Source organism: Phoca vitulina, unplaced genomic scaffold, assembly GCF_004348235.1.
Source record: "Phoca vitulina isolate PV1807 unplaced genomic scaffold, GSC_HSeal_1.0 scaffold32, whole genome shotgun sequence".
Lineage (NCBI taxonomy): Eukaryota > Metazoa > Chordata > Mammalia > Carnivora > Phocidae > Phoca > Phoca vitulina.
The window spans coordinates 12,511,472-12,529,017 of NW_022589735.1; the positions used below are offsets into that span (position 1 = coordinate 12,511,472).

General features: G+C 43.4%; 1 protein-coding gene and 1 pseudogene across 1 annotated transcript; one reads left to right on the plus strand and one right to left on the minus strand.

Annotated features, from left to right (window-relative positions):
- The first annotated feature begins 1,816 nt into the window (after positions 1 to 1,816).
- LOC116645108 lies at positions 1,817 to 3,368 on the plus strand (annotated as a pseudogene).
- A 6,783-nt stretch (positions 3,369 to 10,151) lies between these two features.
- Positions 10,152 to 14,276, minus strand: TEX43 (testis expressed 43). The gene is made up of 3 exons (XM_032425045.1): positions 14,190 to 14,276; positions 13,536 to 13,644; positions 10,152 to 10,393 (listed from the first exon to the last, which is right to left on the minus strand). The coding sequence occupies exons 1-3, from the start codon at positions 14,273 to 14,275 to the stop codon at positions 10,184 to 10,186; spliced, it is 405 nt and encodes a 134-aa protein (XP_032280936.1). The 5' UTR covers position 14,276; the 3' UTR covers positions 10,152 to 10,183.
- Positions 14,277 to 17,546: the final 3,270 nt, after the last annotated feature.

Sequence of the window (17,546 nt, forward strand, 5' to 3'; positions counted from 1 at the left end):
TAGTGGAGGAATGGATAAAGAAATTGTGGTGCGTCCATATGCTGGACAAGCACTCAGCAATAAAGAGCCATAAACTACTGATACATGCAATGAATTGGATGGATCTCAATGGCATTACACTCAGAAAAGCCAATGTCAAAGGGTTGCAAACTGTAGGATTCTATTACTATGACATTCGTAAAGTGACAAAATTATAACGTTGGGACATGGACCAGTAGTAGTGGATCCAAGGGAAAGGTGCAACTATCAAGGGGTAACATGAGAGAGTTTCTTTGTGGTGATGGAACAGTTCTGCATGCTGATGGTCATGATGGTTAATTGATTTCACAGAACTCTATACTCCTCCTTGTCCCCTCCCAAAAGGAGTGCATGTAAAAAGTGGTGAAATCCTAATAAATTCTGTATCTCCATACCTGAATTAATAGTGTTTTAACAAAATCAGTTTCCTGGTTTTGACCAATTACTATGGTTATGTAAGATATTATCATTGTGAAAGCTGAGTGAAGAGTGCATGAGAACTCTCTGTACTGTTTTTACAAATTCTTGTGAGTCTGAGATAATGTCAAAATATAAACGCATTAACAGAAGAGAGAGAGAGAAAGAAAGAAAGAGAGCGAGAGAGAGTGTGTGTGTGTGTGTATTTGCCCAATCTTGCCAGAGGAGACAAGAAGTCTGTAGAGAATAAACAGCATACTTTCTCCTCATGCTGCCAGAGAGCAGAGAGGACTCCCTTTTGTTTAACACCTGTTTGTCTTTTGTTCATTTTTAAAATTGAATCGCTAATTAAGGGTAGCAGAATATGCCATTCCCAAATATGTCACTTTGGCATGAGGATTATTTTGAGCTAAAGGCAATTGAGAAGATGTGGATACAGGAAAAGCTCTCTGCCTTCCTTCCACTTGCCTAAAACAGGAAATCCATTTGGAGAGGTGTCCCTATCTCTCCTCTCTACCAGGGGACAGAAGTTGATCATCAGAGACAACTCTACACCCTTATCAGCCCAGAAGAATCTCTAGAACAAACCTTGCTTAAACTAGCCTTTATCTACCACTGATTTCTCCATATATTCTCTCCCCCAATCTGCAACTTGTATAAGTTCTAAGTCCTTTTATTTGTTTTGTCAATTCTGTACAAAATTATTATTATTGTTCTTCCATTAAGATGCTGTAAGATCCAAGTTCTAACCACTGTTTTGAGTTACTCATCACCGGGTACTCCCATTTGTATGCATGAAGCATGTGTTAATAAACTTCTTCTTTTTGTTTTTCTCTTGTTAATCAGTCCTTTGTCAGTCTAATTTACATGGGTCCAGAAGAAAATCCTGGGAAGATGTGTGAAAAAAGTTAAAAATTTCCTTCCCTACCCTCATCTTTTTCTTATTGATTTGAAGAAGCTCTTTATATATTCTGAATGGAAGTCTTCAGATTTATGTATTTCATCTTCTACCAATCTGTGACTCTTTCCTTGTCCACTCTCTTAATGGAGTCTTACGATGAAAATAAGTTTTTAATTTTAATGAAGTCCAACATTTCAATTGTTCCTTTATGGTTAGTGCTTTTATATCCAGTTTAAGCAATCTTTGCTCACTCCACATTCTTCAAGTCAAAGTTGTCTCTGTTTGCCCCAAAATATACTCTCCACGACCAGTTTCTGGTCCAGCACCGAAGACTCAGCACTCCATATTTGGTGGTGAAGAATGGCTCTTCTCTCACTGTTGTTAGTACGTTCTGTTTTCAAAAGACAGGTCTGAAGGCTTTAGGAAGGGATGGTAAAGACTCATTAACACACTATATAGCACTAACACCCATCCATCAGAATGGGCCCTGTTGGTGAACAGCCTGAACTAGGGATAGCAGAAGCATCATCCCTGCTTGTAGGGAGTGAACGTCATTTACCCGTAATCCAGATTCTCTAAGTCTGTTTCAGCTGTGTGGACAGTGGCTTTGATTACCTTTGGACCAACTAGCATGTTGAAGGACGGACTGACTATAGCGGCCTTCTTGCATAGCAGCCCTTTCTACAAAGATGCAGTGTTATTTAGAGCGTGGTCCACGCAACGTAAGCCTCACCGGGAAGCTTGTTAGAAATGCAAATTTGTGGGCCCCATCTCAGACCGTCTGAATCAGAATCTCTGGATGTGGGGCCCATAAATCTGCGCTTTAATAGAATTTCCAGGCAATTCTGAGGTATGCTAAATTTTAGGAACCACAGCAGAATAAAATTTCTTATAGAAATCAGCCAGCAACTTGACATTTATCCCCCAAATTAAGTACCTGGCAGCCTAATGTAGGCTCAAGAAACGTTTGACGAACAAAAACAAGAGTGTATGAACGAAAGCAAGAGCCCGAATTAAAGACAGCAACCACATTCAATCTTCCTGCTATTCATATACGCTAACTTGCCAACGTGGGCTCCCCATTCTCCAGTCATTAAAGCGTAAAGCAAAGGTCTGTGAAAAAAGCAAGTCTAGTTCACTTGTAATTAATCCTTTAAAAAAAAAAGAAATTACAGATTTAAAGTGTGATAATCGGTTGGAATATTTTAAGGTCTTTGTGAGAAGAATGCCGTTTTCTGAAACAGAGAATTCACATTTATATTAGACAAAAAGTCCAGTCCTCAAAGAAAGTTCTTTGTCTTGTGCGGCTTCATCCGAGAGAACAGCAGGTGGCAGATGGCCCCGGGCGCTGCAGGAGGGCTGGTGGTCGGGGCTTGGGCGAGGCCACAGAGCTTTCGGAGACAAGGCCGAGGATGAGGAGTGAATCCCTGTCACCAAGCTGGGCCGCCTGGCCAAGGACAGGAAGATCAAGTCCCTGGAGGAGCTCTATCTCTTCTCCCTGCCCGTCAAGCCATCTGAGATCATTGACTTCTTCCTGGGGGCGTCCCTCAAGGAGGAGGTTTTGAAGATCATGCCTGTGCAAAAGCAGACCCGTGCCGGCCAACAGACCAGGTTCAGAGCATTTGTTGTCATCGGAGATTACCATGGACACATCGGTCTGGATGTCAAGTGCTCCAGGGAGATAGCCACTGCCATCCTGGCCGAGCTTTCCATCGCCCTGTGCGGGGGGAACAAGATCAGCAAGGCCCACGCTCTGTGCTGCCCCCAGAGGCACGGACATGGTCTCAGCCCCTGTGCCCAAGAAGCTCCTGAGGATGGCTGGTATTGACAACTCTACACCTCAGCCAGGGACGACTTTGCCAAGGCTACTTTGGATGCCATCTCCAAGACCTATGGCTAGCTCACCCCTGACCTCTGGAAAGAGACGGTGTTCACCAAGTCTCCCTATCAGGGATTTACTGACCATCTTGTAAAGACCCACACCAGAGTCTCCGTGCAGAGGACCCAGGCTCCAGCGGTGGCCACCACATAGTTTTATACAAGAAAAATAAAGTGAACAGAGGCTCTTTGTCTTGTGGTTTTGTTTTCTACTATTTAAGAGTTAAATTTTTTCCTCACGTAAGAATGGCCTTTTAGGAGCACCTGGGTAGCTCAGTCGGTTAAGCATCCAACTCTTGATTTCAGCTCAGGTCAGGATCTCAGGGTGGTGAGATGGAGCCCCACATTGAGCCCCTGTCAGGTTCCGTGCTGGGCGTGGGAGCCTGCTTAGGATTCTCTCTCTTCCACTCCCTCTGCCCCTCCCCCAACTCCCTGTCTTAAAAAAAAAAAAGCTTTCTTTTCCACTATGGTTAGGAAGTCCAGAGTCCACTGTTAACCCAGACAAATCATTTACAGTGAAGTTATATCTTTATAATGGAGATGTTGACATAATATTAACTTCTGGCAACGCTGCAGGCGAAGTTATATCAAGGACAGCCACACATTCTTCCAAGGTTACTTTCCTGGAAGGTAAATTTTTGCTTAGCAACAACTTACTCAAAAGATAATGGTGCAGGGGCGCCTGGGTGGCTCAGTCGTTAAGCGTCTGCCTTCAGCTCAGGTCATGATCCCAGGGTCCTGGGATCGAGCCCCGCGTCGGGCTCCCTGCTCGGCGGGGAGTCTGCTTCTCCCTCTCCCACTCCCCCTGCTTGTGTTCCCTCTCTCACTGTCTCTCTCTGTCAAATAAATAAAATCTTAAAAAAAAAAAAAAAAAGATAATGGTGCATACCCATGTACAGTTTTATCAAGATTAATTGATTATCTTAAAAATTATGTCCTTAGACCACCCAACAGCAAAACACAGCCAGGGCATCCAATATATATATCGAGTTAGAGATACAGAATATTCCTTTGCTACAAGTTGTTACGGGAATCTAAGGAAGATGGACTGTGAATCCATTACATTTTGGCCCCACAATTAACATGCAATTTCATAATTTGGAATTTAATGATTAATGAAATGAAGCAGGAAAACTAATATTCCCAAAAAAGGGGCAAAATAAAATGTGTTGCATGAAAGCACATAAAGCCCTTTGAATACTGGTGGGGATGGGGGTGGGGGTTGGGGGGCTTAGAATCAGGTGTGATGCAAGGCTCTCCCAAGATCCAAGGTACCCTTTCCAGGGCCTCCTTAGGTCTCTCACTTCAGCCATTCAATAAACATTCACTGAAAGTCTGCTCTGTGCAAAGCACTGAAGTAAAAGCAAGGGGAAATACCAGGAGGATTAAGGATTGGTCTCCATCCTTCAGGACATTTATGCAGGCAGAATAGTAATATAAAGAGCCATGGAAGCCCAGAGCAAGGGAGAGTTATAAGAGTGAAGGCTTCATGGACAAAATACAGTTGATCTGGACTTTGAATGGATAGATCAGTACATGGTTATATTAGACAGGGTGGGACGGGGAGAGGCTATACCCAGGACAAAGCGCAGACCATTCCCAGCAACGGTGGAGGGAAGCGACCTCAGAGAAAGGACAGTGAATACAAGCGTGTGGGGTGGTAGTGCACGTGTCATGGGCAATAAGATAACCACCATCGCTCCTTTCACTGTCCTGGATGCCACACACTCTACCCATTAAAATGACCGGGCTTGGATGGTGCTGGTCCTTATATAACATCATGTCTGGTCTTTGAATCATTAATGGTTTTATGAGTGTGTGTGTGTGTGGTCAAGTAGACATATCAGAAAGCTTACCATTTCAACCCTTTTAAAGTGGTATAGGTCCAGGGTGCCTGGGTGGCTCAGTTGGTTGGGCAACTGCCTTTGGCTCAGGTCATGATCCTGGAATCCTGGAATCGAGTCCCACATCGGGCTCCCGGCTCAGCGGGGAGCCTGCTTCTCCCTGTGGCCCTCTCCCCTCTCATGCTGTTTCTCTCTCTCTCTTAAATAAATAAATAAATAAATAAATAAATAAATAAATAAAATAAAGTATATAGGTCCAGTGACATTGAGTACATTCACACTGCTGTGCAGCCATCACCACCAGCCAGCTCCAGAACTTTCCATGAATGATTTTTGAGCAGGAGCATGAAGGAATCACAGAGGGCATTAGCAAAATGACTAGTAGCAGCTTGCAGGACCACCTGAGCTGTCCTCACATGCTTACGGGGAAGGTGAGAGAGAGGACAGGGAACACGTGAGGAGGTTATTGCAAGTCACTTGGTGTGAGGAGGAGAGTAGATCCTCCCTGGGAAAGAAAGAGGGGACAGCCATGTGTACACCACTCTCCACCTACAAGGACAGATGAGACTGAACGGTTTGGTCGGGGAGGGGAGCAGGACTCTAAAGTGATTTCTGAGACCCAGAAAACTGAGAATATGGGTGTATTATTCATTGATGGTATTTATCAATATTAGCTAATTTCAGAAATAGGCAAGGCTGGGAGAAAAAAGTAGGTCCAAGAAGAAAAGAGCAGGGAAGATGAGAAGCTCCTCTGATGAATCTGAGACTCTCGGTGAGACAATTATTTGAAACATGCAGCTTGGAGTAGGAATTCCAGCTTAGCCTGCAAAAGAGATTAGAGGTGTGAATTTTTTGGTTTTCTCTGAGGTGAGAATATTTGAAGCCAAAATGGCATGTGAAATATGTTCCTCTTCTTGGCGGTGGGGGGGAGAAAAGGGAAATGTTCCTGTTCTCATTTTCAGGGAATTTCTACTTCCAGAATTCACTATATTCTTCCTCCCAGGAAAAGCTACTTTGCAACTAAATCAGCCATAGTTGCTAAAATGTAACTGGCGGGCGCCTGGGTGGCTCAGTCTTTAAGCGTCTGCCTTCGGCTCAGGTCATGATCCCGGGGTCCTGGGATCGAGTCCCACATCGGGCTCCCTGCTCTGCAGGAAGCCTGCTTCTCCCTCTCCCACTCCCCCTGCTTGTGTTCCTGCTCTCGCTATGTCTCTCTCTGTCAAAAAAATAAATAAAATCTTTAAAAAATAAAAAAAATAAAAATAAAAATAAAAATAAATAAAATATAACTGGCAATCTAACCCATATGCCTATCCATAGGCCTAAGAAAAACATGTAAGCGGTATTTTGCGTCATGCTAAGGACTTTACAGGTAATCTGATAGACTATTTACAACAATCCTCTGAACTAACTATCACTAGCCCCATTAGCTCACTTCAAGCCACACAGTAAGTACCAGAGTCAGAATTTGGTCCAGGTCACCTAACTATAAAGCCCATACCCTCTGAAGCACTTCCCTGATGGTTTTTAATTTGTCCCTAGAAAACATACGATTTCCTGTTTAAATACGTACTCCCTTGTTCTCTCTTTTTCTACTTTCAATTTTTTACAGATGAGATAAAATTCTTCTGTGACTCTACAAAGTGCTAGGTACTAATGGAGTTAGTCCTCAGGGTTCAAGCTCCCCTTTGTTGATAAAATAGTTTGGAAATTTGTTAGTTATGGAGGCACTGAAGAATTTTTCTCTCGACTTCTATAATATTATAATCTCTCCAACAGCAAAGACGGTTTTCATTGATTAAATAAACATTTTTTTTAAAGATTTTTCTTGAGCAATGCAACAGAGACCTCTTCTGGTCAAGAAGCAGAAGTCTTAGGCGGAGAACCAACGTGGGGAAAGTGAAGGCGGAAAGATGAAACACGAAACAGGTTTCGTCTAAGAGTTGACATGGACTTTGGGGTTGAACTCTGACAAGCAGAACAGAGAGAGGGATGATCCACACATAGGGAGCAATGTGTACAGGAGTGGAAGTGTTCTTTCTTTTCTGATGATAAAATACATACTTACTGTAGATAATTTATAAAGATACAGGGTATAAGAATCATTCATAACTCTACCATCCAGAAATTATACTATATAAATATTCTGGTGCATGGCTTTCTGCATTGTTTTCTGGTGACATATATTCTTTTTTGTCCACAAAACTGCATAAATCCTGGTTTTTCTTTTTTTTCTTTTCTTTTTTTTTTTAATAAGATTTTTTATTTATTTATTTGACAGAGAGAGAGAGAGAGACAGCGAGAGAGGGAACACAAGCAGGGGGAGTGGGAGAGGGAGAAGCAGGTTTCCCGCGGAGCAGGGAGCCCGATGCAGGACTTGATCCCAGGACCCTGGGATCATGACCTGAGCCGAAGGCAGATGCTTAATGACTGAGCCACCCAGGCGCCCCTGATTTTTCATTCAGTGTTTTATCACACCTATTTCTCCATATTCTTTTTTTTTTTTTTTAAGTAGGCTCCACTGGGCATGGAGCCTGCCATGGGGTTGAACTCATGACCCTGATATCAAGACCTGAGCTGAGCTCAAGAGTCGGACGCTTAACCAACTGAGCCACCCAGGTGCCCCTTTACATATTCTTAAAAGAAGAAAAAGATGTATTCTGATAGCCAGGCTTCTCTTGGTAAATGACGTAAAAGCCAGAGGAGTTTCAATGAATACTTTTATATGGTCTCCGTATTGCCAGGACCCCCATTAATGCACGGAGATGCGCACAGCATGGTGAGTGGATTGCTGGCTACATTCCAACTCCTGCTCATCTTCTCAGCCAGACTCCCCTTCTCTGCCAGACCTGCACTTGGTGGCCCCTCAGCTTGTCAGGAAGCTAACTAGTAAAGTCAAATATGATCACCAATGTTCTCGGTATGTGAAAAACACATCAATTGGCTTTTTTGACCTTGGAAATCCCAGAGATTTCTAGGCCCAAGATGGAGCTGCTCCAGCCCAGGATGTCACGTCAGCAAAACAAAGCTTAGCTAACTGTCAGGTCCCTGAAAATGCTCTGCCTGATCAGACATGCAGTGTATCCCAAGCCAACTATGGATTGTGTACTTCCTCCCTTGTTTCTTATTCTTTTTTTTTTTTTAAGACTTTATTTATTTGTCAGAGAGAGAGAGAGAGAGCACAAGCAGGGGGAGGGGCAGAGGGAGAAGCAGACTCCCTGCTGAGCAGGGAGCCCGACGTGGGACTCGATCCCAGGATTCCGAGATCATGAACTGAGCCGAAGGCAGACGCTTAACTGGCTGAGCCACCCAGGTGTCCCTGTTTCTTATTCTTTATCCTATAAAGGCTTCTTGCCTTCCACTCCATTCTGTAGTTCTCCTAGTAGAAGCAATCCACTTAAAGTGTTAAATAAAGTTTGTATCACCTAAACTGTCTTAATAATTTTTAACACCCTGTATATATACACTGTTTTTTTTACTTTATTTATACTTTAGTGATCTTTAAGTTGATGTCAGATGGACATCTTTGTCCTTTTTTATAACAGTTTCCTTCATGTGGTAATCATATATGAACACTTGGCTGGGTGAAGTATGGCTTAGACCGACTATGATCTTTTTTAAACTGTGGTAAGGGACGCCTGGCTGGCTCAGTCAGTAGAGCGGGCGACTCTTGATCTTGGGTTGTGAGTTCAAGCCCCATTTGGGTGTAGAGATTACTTAAAAAATAAAAAGAATCTTTAAGAAAATTGTGGTAAAATATACATGACATAAAATTCACTTTAACCCTTTTTGAATGTACAATTCAGTGTCTGTAAGTACATTTACCTTGTCTGCAACTTCTCCAGAATTTTATTATTTCAAACTGAAACCCTGTACCCATTAAACAGAAACCCTATTCTCCCCTCCTCTGCTGCTTTTGGTAACTATTACTCTTTCTTTCCCTAGGAATTTGATTATTCTAGGTATCTAAGAGGAATTATACAATTTTTGTCCTTTTGTGGACAAATTAGCACAATATTTTCAAGATTCCTCCATGTTGCAGCATGTATCAGAATTTCAGGACATTTTATGGCTGAATAATATTCCATTGCATGCATATACCGCATTTTGCTTATGTATTCATCTGTCGGTGCACACTTGAGTTGTTTCCACATCTTGGGTCTTGTGAAAATGTTATTAGGAACATTGACACACAAATATCTGCTCGAGTCCCTGCTTTCAGATCTTTTTTTTTTTTTTTTTAAGATTTTTTTAAAGTAATCTCTACACCCAGTGTGGGACTCGAACCCACAATAACCCCGAGATCAGAAGCTGGACGTTCTACCGCCTGAGCCAGCCAGTTGCACCCTCCGCCCCCCCCCCGACCCCTCCCACCTTCAATTCTATACCTAGAAGGGGAAGTCCTGGATCATAACGTAATTCTATGTTTAATTGCTTGAGAAACCACTCCACCCTCCTCCCAGGTGGTGCACCATTTTGCATATGGTCATTTTTAGGTTGTTAAATTACACTCATCTATTCTTTGCTGTAGGAATACCGTGCTTGGATACACTGAACCAATACAAAAAATACGCTCCAGCTGAAATCGTGCGGTGTATCATAGAGGTATCTGCCAAACACTTCAAATGACCATGTGAAATCGTAGCCAGGACCCACGGCCTTGGTGGGGGGAGGTGTGTTGGTGAGGTGGGGCGGAAAGGTGGTGCTGGGGCAGGCAGAAAAGCAGCAGAAATAACTCCACATCCTGCCACTCTTTCTCAGTGAGGCTCCTCTGACTCTGAGTTTTGGAGGATGATGAACAGCAAAGGAGTGAGGAGAAGGGAAAGAAGAACACAGTGAGGATAGATGGTTGGATGGGATCCATCAGTTAAAAGTCTTAACTATTGGGTATGAAATTAGTTTCACTGAGAGTCTGCCTTGCCCCACCCCCCCACCCTCTTCAACTCCAATGTTCTCAGAGCCTGTTTGCTTTCAAAAACTTGTATAATGGATCAAGAGTACAACTGACTTGTAGCCTTTAAACAAGTTGAAACTATAGGGGAAACACAATGGTACAATGGGCTTAAATTTGTGGCGAGAGAAAGAGATTGAGATTGAAATACTGTGACACTTTATTCTTCCAGCCTCAGACCAGTCGCCTCCTGAAGCCGTGGGAGATCACAGTGCTTTGGTATCTGGAGAGCGGCGAATGCAGAGGCATATCGGCAATTTTTATTTCTGGGGGGCCTTTCTTCAAGACAACCTTCCGGTCTTCCCCATGGCAAAGCCTTTCGCTGTGATTCAAAAACAGAGAGTCTTCTAAAGGGCCAGCGTGGATCCCACACGCTTCTGCGTGCTAAGGGGGGGAAAAAGATCCCACTGTAAATCACACCAAACAGCACTTGATTAGAGGAGGATGGAGATTCCTCAATAGTTTTTCCTAACTAGGGAAGGTCTAGGGGTGCCTGGATGGCTGTCAGTTAAGCACCCAACTCCTGGTTTTCAGCTCAGGGTCTTGGGGTTCAGCCCGGCGATGGGCTCTGCACTCAAGAATGCAACGCGGAGTCTGCTTGTCCCTCTCCCTGTGCTCCATCCCCTGAGCGGACGCTCTCTAATAAATAAATAAAATCTTTTTTAAAAATTAAGGAAGGTCTAGTGGACAGAGCACTATAATATCCCTTTTTAATTTTTTTTTTTTTTTAGATTTTTGTTTATTATTTATCTGAGAAAGAGAAAGAGCACAAGCAGGGGGAGGAGCAGAGGGAAAGGGAGATGCAGACTTTCCGCTGAGCAGGGAGCCCAATGCGGGGCTCGATCCCAGGACCCTGAGATCATGACCCGAGCCGAAGGCAGACGCTTAAATGACTGAGCCACCCAGGCACCCCAACATCCTTTTTTTTTTTTTTTCTTTAAGGCGATGATCTCTAGCTCGTGTCTGGACCACCACGAAGAGTGGTGTGGACTGCTGACTAATCATGTAGTCCTTCACTGATTGTGGGACCTTGTACAAGTCACTTACCCCGCTGTGAGACTCCGTTTTCTCAAACATGAAATGGGTATTAGTCAAGGATTCTTTGAGTGTTGAATAAAACATTATATGTGAATGAAAAGACTTTGGCCAACTTCAAAGTATGAGATCAATATCCACTATTCTGCTGCCGTGGCACTTGGGCCTGGAGAAATAGCAGGCACGTGAGCCACTGTCTTACATATGCACCTATTTCTGCGCTGAATCGCACTCTGGGGGGGTCTTGGGGTGCAGCCCCATCTCCACTAGGCTGTGTTCTCACTGTGATGTTGCATAGTTACATCCTCTCCAGCAGGAAAAATGGTGAAGGTAAATAGAAGGAAGGAAAACATAGCTGGCCTTCACCCAGGCTACATTCATTTCATTCAGTTCTCACTTAATTTTCTTTTTTTTTCTTTTTAAGTGTTTGTATTTAGGGGCGCCTGCATGGCTCAGTCTGTCTTCAGCTCGGGTCATGATCCCAGGGTCCTGGGATGGAGCCCGGAGTCGGGCTCCCTGCTTAGAGGGGAGTCTGCTTCTCCCTCTCGCTCTGTCCTTCCCCACCTCTCTCTCTCAAATAAATAAATAAAATCTTTAAAAAAAGAGTTTGTATTTATTTATTTGCGAGAGAGAGCAAGTGCGTGCGTGCGTGTGCATGAGTGGAGGGGGGGGCAGAGGGAGAGGGAGAGGGAGAAGCAGGGTCCCAGCTGAGCAAGGATCCTAGGACCCCAGGATCATGACCTGAGCTGAAGACAGACGCCAAGGAGGCGCCCCTCACTTAATTTTCATTTTTACTCTGTCAGGGAGAATTTCCTCTACACCAGTCACTAATATTATTTTTTAAATTGTCAGGAGTGCTGTCAACTAAATTGCACAAGTGAAACAGTGAAGAGAAAATTACGCTGGATTATAGCTCTCAAGAGTGAGGTCAAGACGTATTCAAAACAGCTTTTCGTTGTTGACTTCAGCTCAAAGTTTATATACCCTGTAATTCTGGCAAATGGAAAAGATAAAGTCAGTACTAATATTGTCACCATGCTCAAGCTATTTGCGACATGAAAAATGACTGACAAGCCACTGAATTATAAGAAATACAGTCCAATATTAAGACTACAGAGAAGTCTTAATACAGGTAAATTTGATATGTTGAGTCTAGATTTCCTCCATTTTATATTTGTTTCCAAAATATCAGATAAAAATACATACAAAATAATCATTTCAGGGCTAATGGCAGCTTCATTTACTATATTGTTTGTAGTTTGTAAAAAAATAATTAAGCTGTATTTTTGATATATTTTATATATCATATAATATTCATATTTTATTATGTTATCTCTTGGTGAAGTATATTCTTATTCAAGCTTAATTGCTTAGGTGTTAGAAACTTACAAATTTATGCAAACCCATTTCTTTCTAGGAATCCTAATTTGAAATCTCCTATTATAGTCTATTACAATAGATTCTATTCTACTTTTTTAAAAAATATTTTATTTATTTATTTGACAGAGCAAGTGAGTGAACACAAGCAGGGGGAGTAGCAGAGGGAGAGGGAGAAGCAGGATCCCGGCTGAGCAGGGAGCCTGACGTGGGGTTTGATCCCAGGACCCTGGGATCATGACTTGAGCTGAAGTCAGATGCTTAACCAGCTGAGCCACCCAGGTGCTCCTATTTTACTTCTTTTTTTTTTTTAAGATTTTATTTATTGTATTAGAGAGAGAGAGATCTCATGAGCAAGGGGAGGGGCAGAGGGAGAGAGACTCCCAAGCAAATCTGCACTGAGCAGGGAGCCTGATGCAGGGCATGATCCCAGTGGGATCATACCTGAGCTGAAGGCAGACACTTAACTGACTGAGCCACCCAGGCGCCCCTGAGTTAATTCATAATTGCAAGTTGCCATTATGTGGAGAAAGGTAGACAGAGAGTTCTGAAAGCTTTGGGTGTATCTATTTTAAGTTTGTCTTTGGCCTCAAATATTTGAATAGATGTTGCTATTTAACTGTTCCTTGCAAGTTTATGTGAAAGTACATCAAATAGCTTATAGTTTTTGTCGGACAATAGAATGGTGGTTACCAGGGCCTAGAGGAGGGAGAAATGGGGAGACATAGGTCAAAGGGCACAAACTTTCAGTTATAAGACCAAGTTCTGAAGATCTAATGTTCAGCCTAGTAACAATAGTTAATAATACAGTATTGTATCCTCAAAAGTTGCAGAGAGTAGACCTTAAGCTCACCAGAAGAAAAAATGAGTTAACACTGTGAGGTGATAAATGTGTTAATTATCTTGATCCTGGTAATTATTCTACAGTGTGTATGTTTATCAAGTCATCACGTTGTCTACTTTAAATACATATATTTATTATTCCCAATAAAGCTGGAAAAAATAAATATAAATTTAAAAATAGCTTTTGTATAGTTCCATATTTAATCATAGGTATATTAAAGTATATTATTTAACTATGAATTTTTTATTATGAACATTTATAGGAAAATACCTTCAGATTCACATTCCTGAATTTCATGTTTTCTTTCCAAGGCATAATGTAACGTCTTGGGATCATCCCTTGCTTTAATGAAAACCGTGGCAAATGAACCTCATTACACCTGAAGATTAGGAAGGCAGGAAGGAAGGATATCTGGTGAGTTCAATACACTCGTTTTAGCGTTATTCATGTGTTGTGTCCATGATGTTTGAACCCCCCCAGCTGCAGGACAGAGAGCTATGGCATTGTTTGAGGCTCATCTAATACTGAACCCATTAAAACTCCAAGTATCACCAAGATCAGGAGTCCAGCCTGAATATCTGTACCTCCAACTGCATGCTGTCTTTTACATCTTGCTTGCAGTGTTCCTTTAACCTGATACTAAAGGAGAAGGCAGCACACTATGATTTGCCCCAGGCCCGCCCGTGGCCTAAATATGTCTCTGACCAGCCACAAACAACAGCTTCGGAATTTAGTACCGGCTTTATACTCAGGGCAGACTTGCTTTCCCTGCCCACCCATTGTTTCCCTCTGGAACATCAAGCTTTCTAGACAGATGCCAAGGGAAGCACAAAATGTTTGTCCTCATCTGTGTATCGCTCCCGGAGGGCAAACAAAACAAAACCGAACACAAAACCCCCAAACCCGGAACCCTCAAGTCCTCACTTATTAGAAGGCTTATATGAACTCTCCTCACAACAGCTGTTGGCAAGCTTAGGTAAGATAGGACAAGTGTCTTTCCCTGAAGCCATCACGGCCAGTAGGGAGAGACTTCTCTTCTAGAACTTCACTAACTCACTCCTCTAATTATGATGACATTGTTGCCTCAGACAGAACACTGTCTTGCTAACTTCACAGCAACCCAGAGCAGTTACATTAGCAGGTGATTAAGAACATAGAGAGCTTAGGGGCACCTGGGTGGCTCAGTCGGTTAAGCGTCTGCCTTCGGCTCAGGTCATGATCCCAGGGTCCTGGGATCGAGCCCCACATTGGGCTCCCTGCTCAGTGTGGAGCCTGCTTCTCCCTCTCCCTCTGTCTGCTTCTCCCCCTGCTTGTGCACACGCTCTCTCTCTGTCAAATAAATAAAATCTTAAACCAAAACAAAAAAAGGAATGTAGAGCTTAAAGGGTGCCTGGCTGGCTCAGTTGAAAGAGCGCATGATTCTTGATCTTGGGGTCGTGAGTTCAAGCCCCACGTGGGCTGTAGAAAGTAAATAAACAAAACTTGAAAACGTAGGTTTTTTTTTTTTTTAAAGATTTTATTTATTTATTTGAGAGAGAGAGAATGAGAGACAGAGAGCATGAGAGGGAGGAGGGTCAGAGGGAGAAGCAGACTCCCTGCCGAGCAGGGAGCCCGATGCGGGACTCAATCCCGGAACTCCAGGATCATGACCTGAGCCGAAGGCAGTCGCTTAACCAACTGAGCCACCCAGGCGCCCCGAAAACGTAGTTTTTAAAAATGTGGAGATTAGGGCTATTTTTAGTGTTTTTTTTTTTTATATCCCTATGACTAAAACAGCATTCTTATCATGAACAATTAAAAAACTGAGAATGCTTGCAGACATATTACAGATTTGACACAAACATCCTAGTAACATTTTGGACTATGCAACTGTTATTCACAAAGTAGCCCTTCATATTAACATTCTGTATTTGTCCTTAGCTGATTGTCCTATTTATATACTGCCATGGTGGATGTGTCTCTTTTATGTTTCACCATCTATTGCTTAGACACACCCTTTAAGAGTGGAAATCAAATGTTTAAACCCAAAACCATCCCAACCCATTTTATCCCCTAGGATGTGAGTTCTATTGCAGAGTATTTGAGATTATAAAAACTCATTTTAATACAGGGAGTGTGTCTTGCAAGTTACCATGAGAAGTGGAGGGCTAGTCGTGTCAATCCCATATTCAGCAAGTACAAAGAAGTTAGGACGAGCAGCAAGAATTATTGCCAGATAGTTTGGTGAAAGTATTAACTGAATATAGACCTGACAATAGTTTGGATAGACATTTTTTTTTTTCTTTACGTAATCTCCTCGCCCAACATGGATCCCAGGATCAAGACTCGCATGCTCTACCAGCTGAGCCAGCCAGGCATCCCTGGATAGAGATTTCTAGATTTAGATGGGCAGAAAGAAGAGTAATTTTAATGGATAAAAAGTAAAGAACCTTAAAAATTGAAGTGTTGAGGAGGACTCCAGGCTCTGGTCTGTGCCCCATTGGGACCCTCACTCCATTCAGACCAGGTTATCTTGCTTCTGGAGCATGTCTTGGAGCAGAAGACCACGAACCCCCAAACTCCGCAAAGTCTTGAGAGGACATGCCACCTCCCCCAGTAGGATGCAGAGGTTCGCCATCGGTCACGTGAATCGTTTTTAAGCAAAAGTACAGAAAAGTGTACAGAGATGTGGCGAAATTCCTTCAGGGGATCTGGCCATGGGCACACACCTCTATGGGGAGCTGATGGTGAGTGAGGACGCAAGGCGGCCAAGTCACCTACAGGTGCTTTGAGTAGCCCAAGGAGCAGATGGGTAGGTCCTCAGCAGAGGCAGTGGCCAAGATGCTATTTTAAAGAGGAAACATCACAGTGAGATTCTTTTTCATACATCTACTCCTAGCCCTGGTGTGGCCTGGACGTTGAAGGCAGGCTAATGGGGCAGCTAAAGCCATCAGCCAAGAGCAGTACCCATGTCTTGGTGCTTCTTTTTGCAGAGGCTGCTCTTGGTCGAGCTCATGGGGCTCCGTGAGGTGCCTTTGTTCCCTACCCTGGAATTGCCACCTCAAGATCCTGACCCTGAATTGGATCTCTTCTGTGAGGTTAAGGCAGTTCTTTCACACTAATGATTAAAGCCATCTGGGACACATCGAAAATCCTGCTGAGCATTTTGCATCAATCACCACAGCATATGCCTGCAAGAGGTGCTGCTCCGCAGAACTATTTTGATTGGTGTTTGTTATTTAGGTATTTTCAAAACTTGAGTACCTTTCGGTAAAAATGCAGGATAAGCATCCAGGATGTAGTGATAATAAAATGTCATGGATTACTAAGAAACAAAACAAAACACCTCAAGTGTTGGTTTCTATTTTTTTTTTTTTTAAAGATTTTATTTATTTATTTGACAGAGAGAGACAGAGTGAGAGAGGGAACACAAGCAGGGGAAGGGGAGAGGGAGAAGCAGGCTTCCCGCAGCGCAGGGAGCCCGATGCGGGGCTCGATCCCAGGACCCTGGGATCATGACCTGAGCTGAAGGCAGACGCTTAACGACTGAGCCACCCAGGCGCCCCGTGTTGGTTTCTATTTAACATTAGGATGTAATCCTAATGTAATCCAGAAATCCATGGTTTCCAAATGGTAACAACTAGTGCTGACAATGAACCAGGAAGCGGCTGGGTGGCTCAGCCCGTGAAAGGTCTGCCTTCGGCTCAGGTCATGATCCCGGGGTCCTGGGAGCAAGCCCTGCTTCGGGCTCCCTGCTCGGTGGGAAGCCTGCTTCTCCCTCTCCCTCTGCCCCTCCACTCCTGCTCTCTAATAAATAGATAAAAATCTTAAAAAAAAAGAAAAAAGAACCAGGACAGACCATTTAGTGAAGATGAAGTAACCTCATATGTTAATACCCTTCAAAAAAACCTTAACTTTCACTAGAAAATTTAGCAGTATTTACACAAACGTATGGCATTTAAGGTGGCAGGGACGCCTGGGTGGCTCAGTCGGTTAAGCATCTGCCTTTGGCTCAGGTCATGATCAGGGTCCTGAGAGGCAGTCCCACTTCAAGTTCTGCTTCTCCCTCTCCCTCTGTGTCCCCTACCCCCACCACCCACCACCGCCCCACCCCGGCTTGTGCTCTCTCACTCTCGCTCTCTCAAATAAATAAAATCTTATTAAAAAAAAAAAAAGTAAAGGGGCGCCTGGGTGGCTCAGTCATTAAGCATCTGCCTTCGGCTCAGGTCATGATCCCCGGGTCCTGGGATCGAGCCCCACATCGGGCTCCCTGCTCGGCGGGAAGCCTGCTTCTCTCTCTCC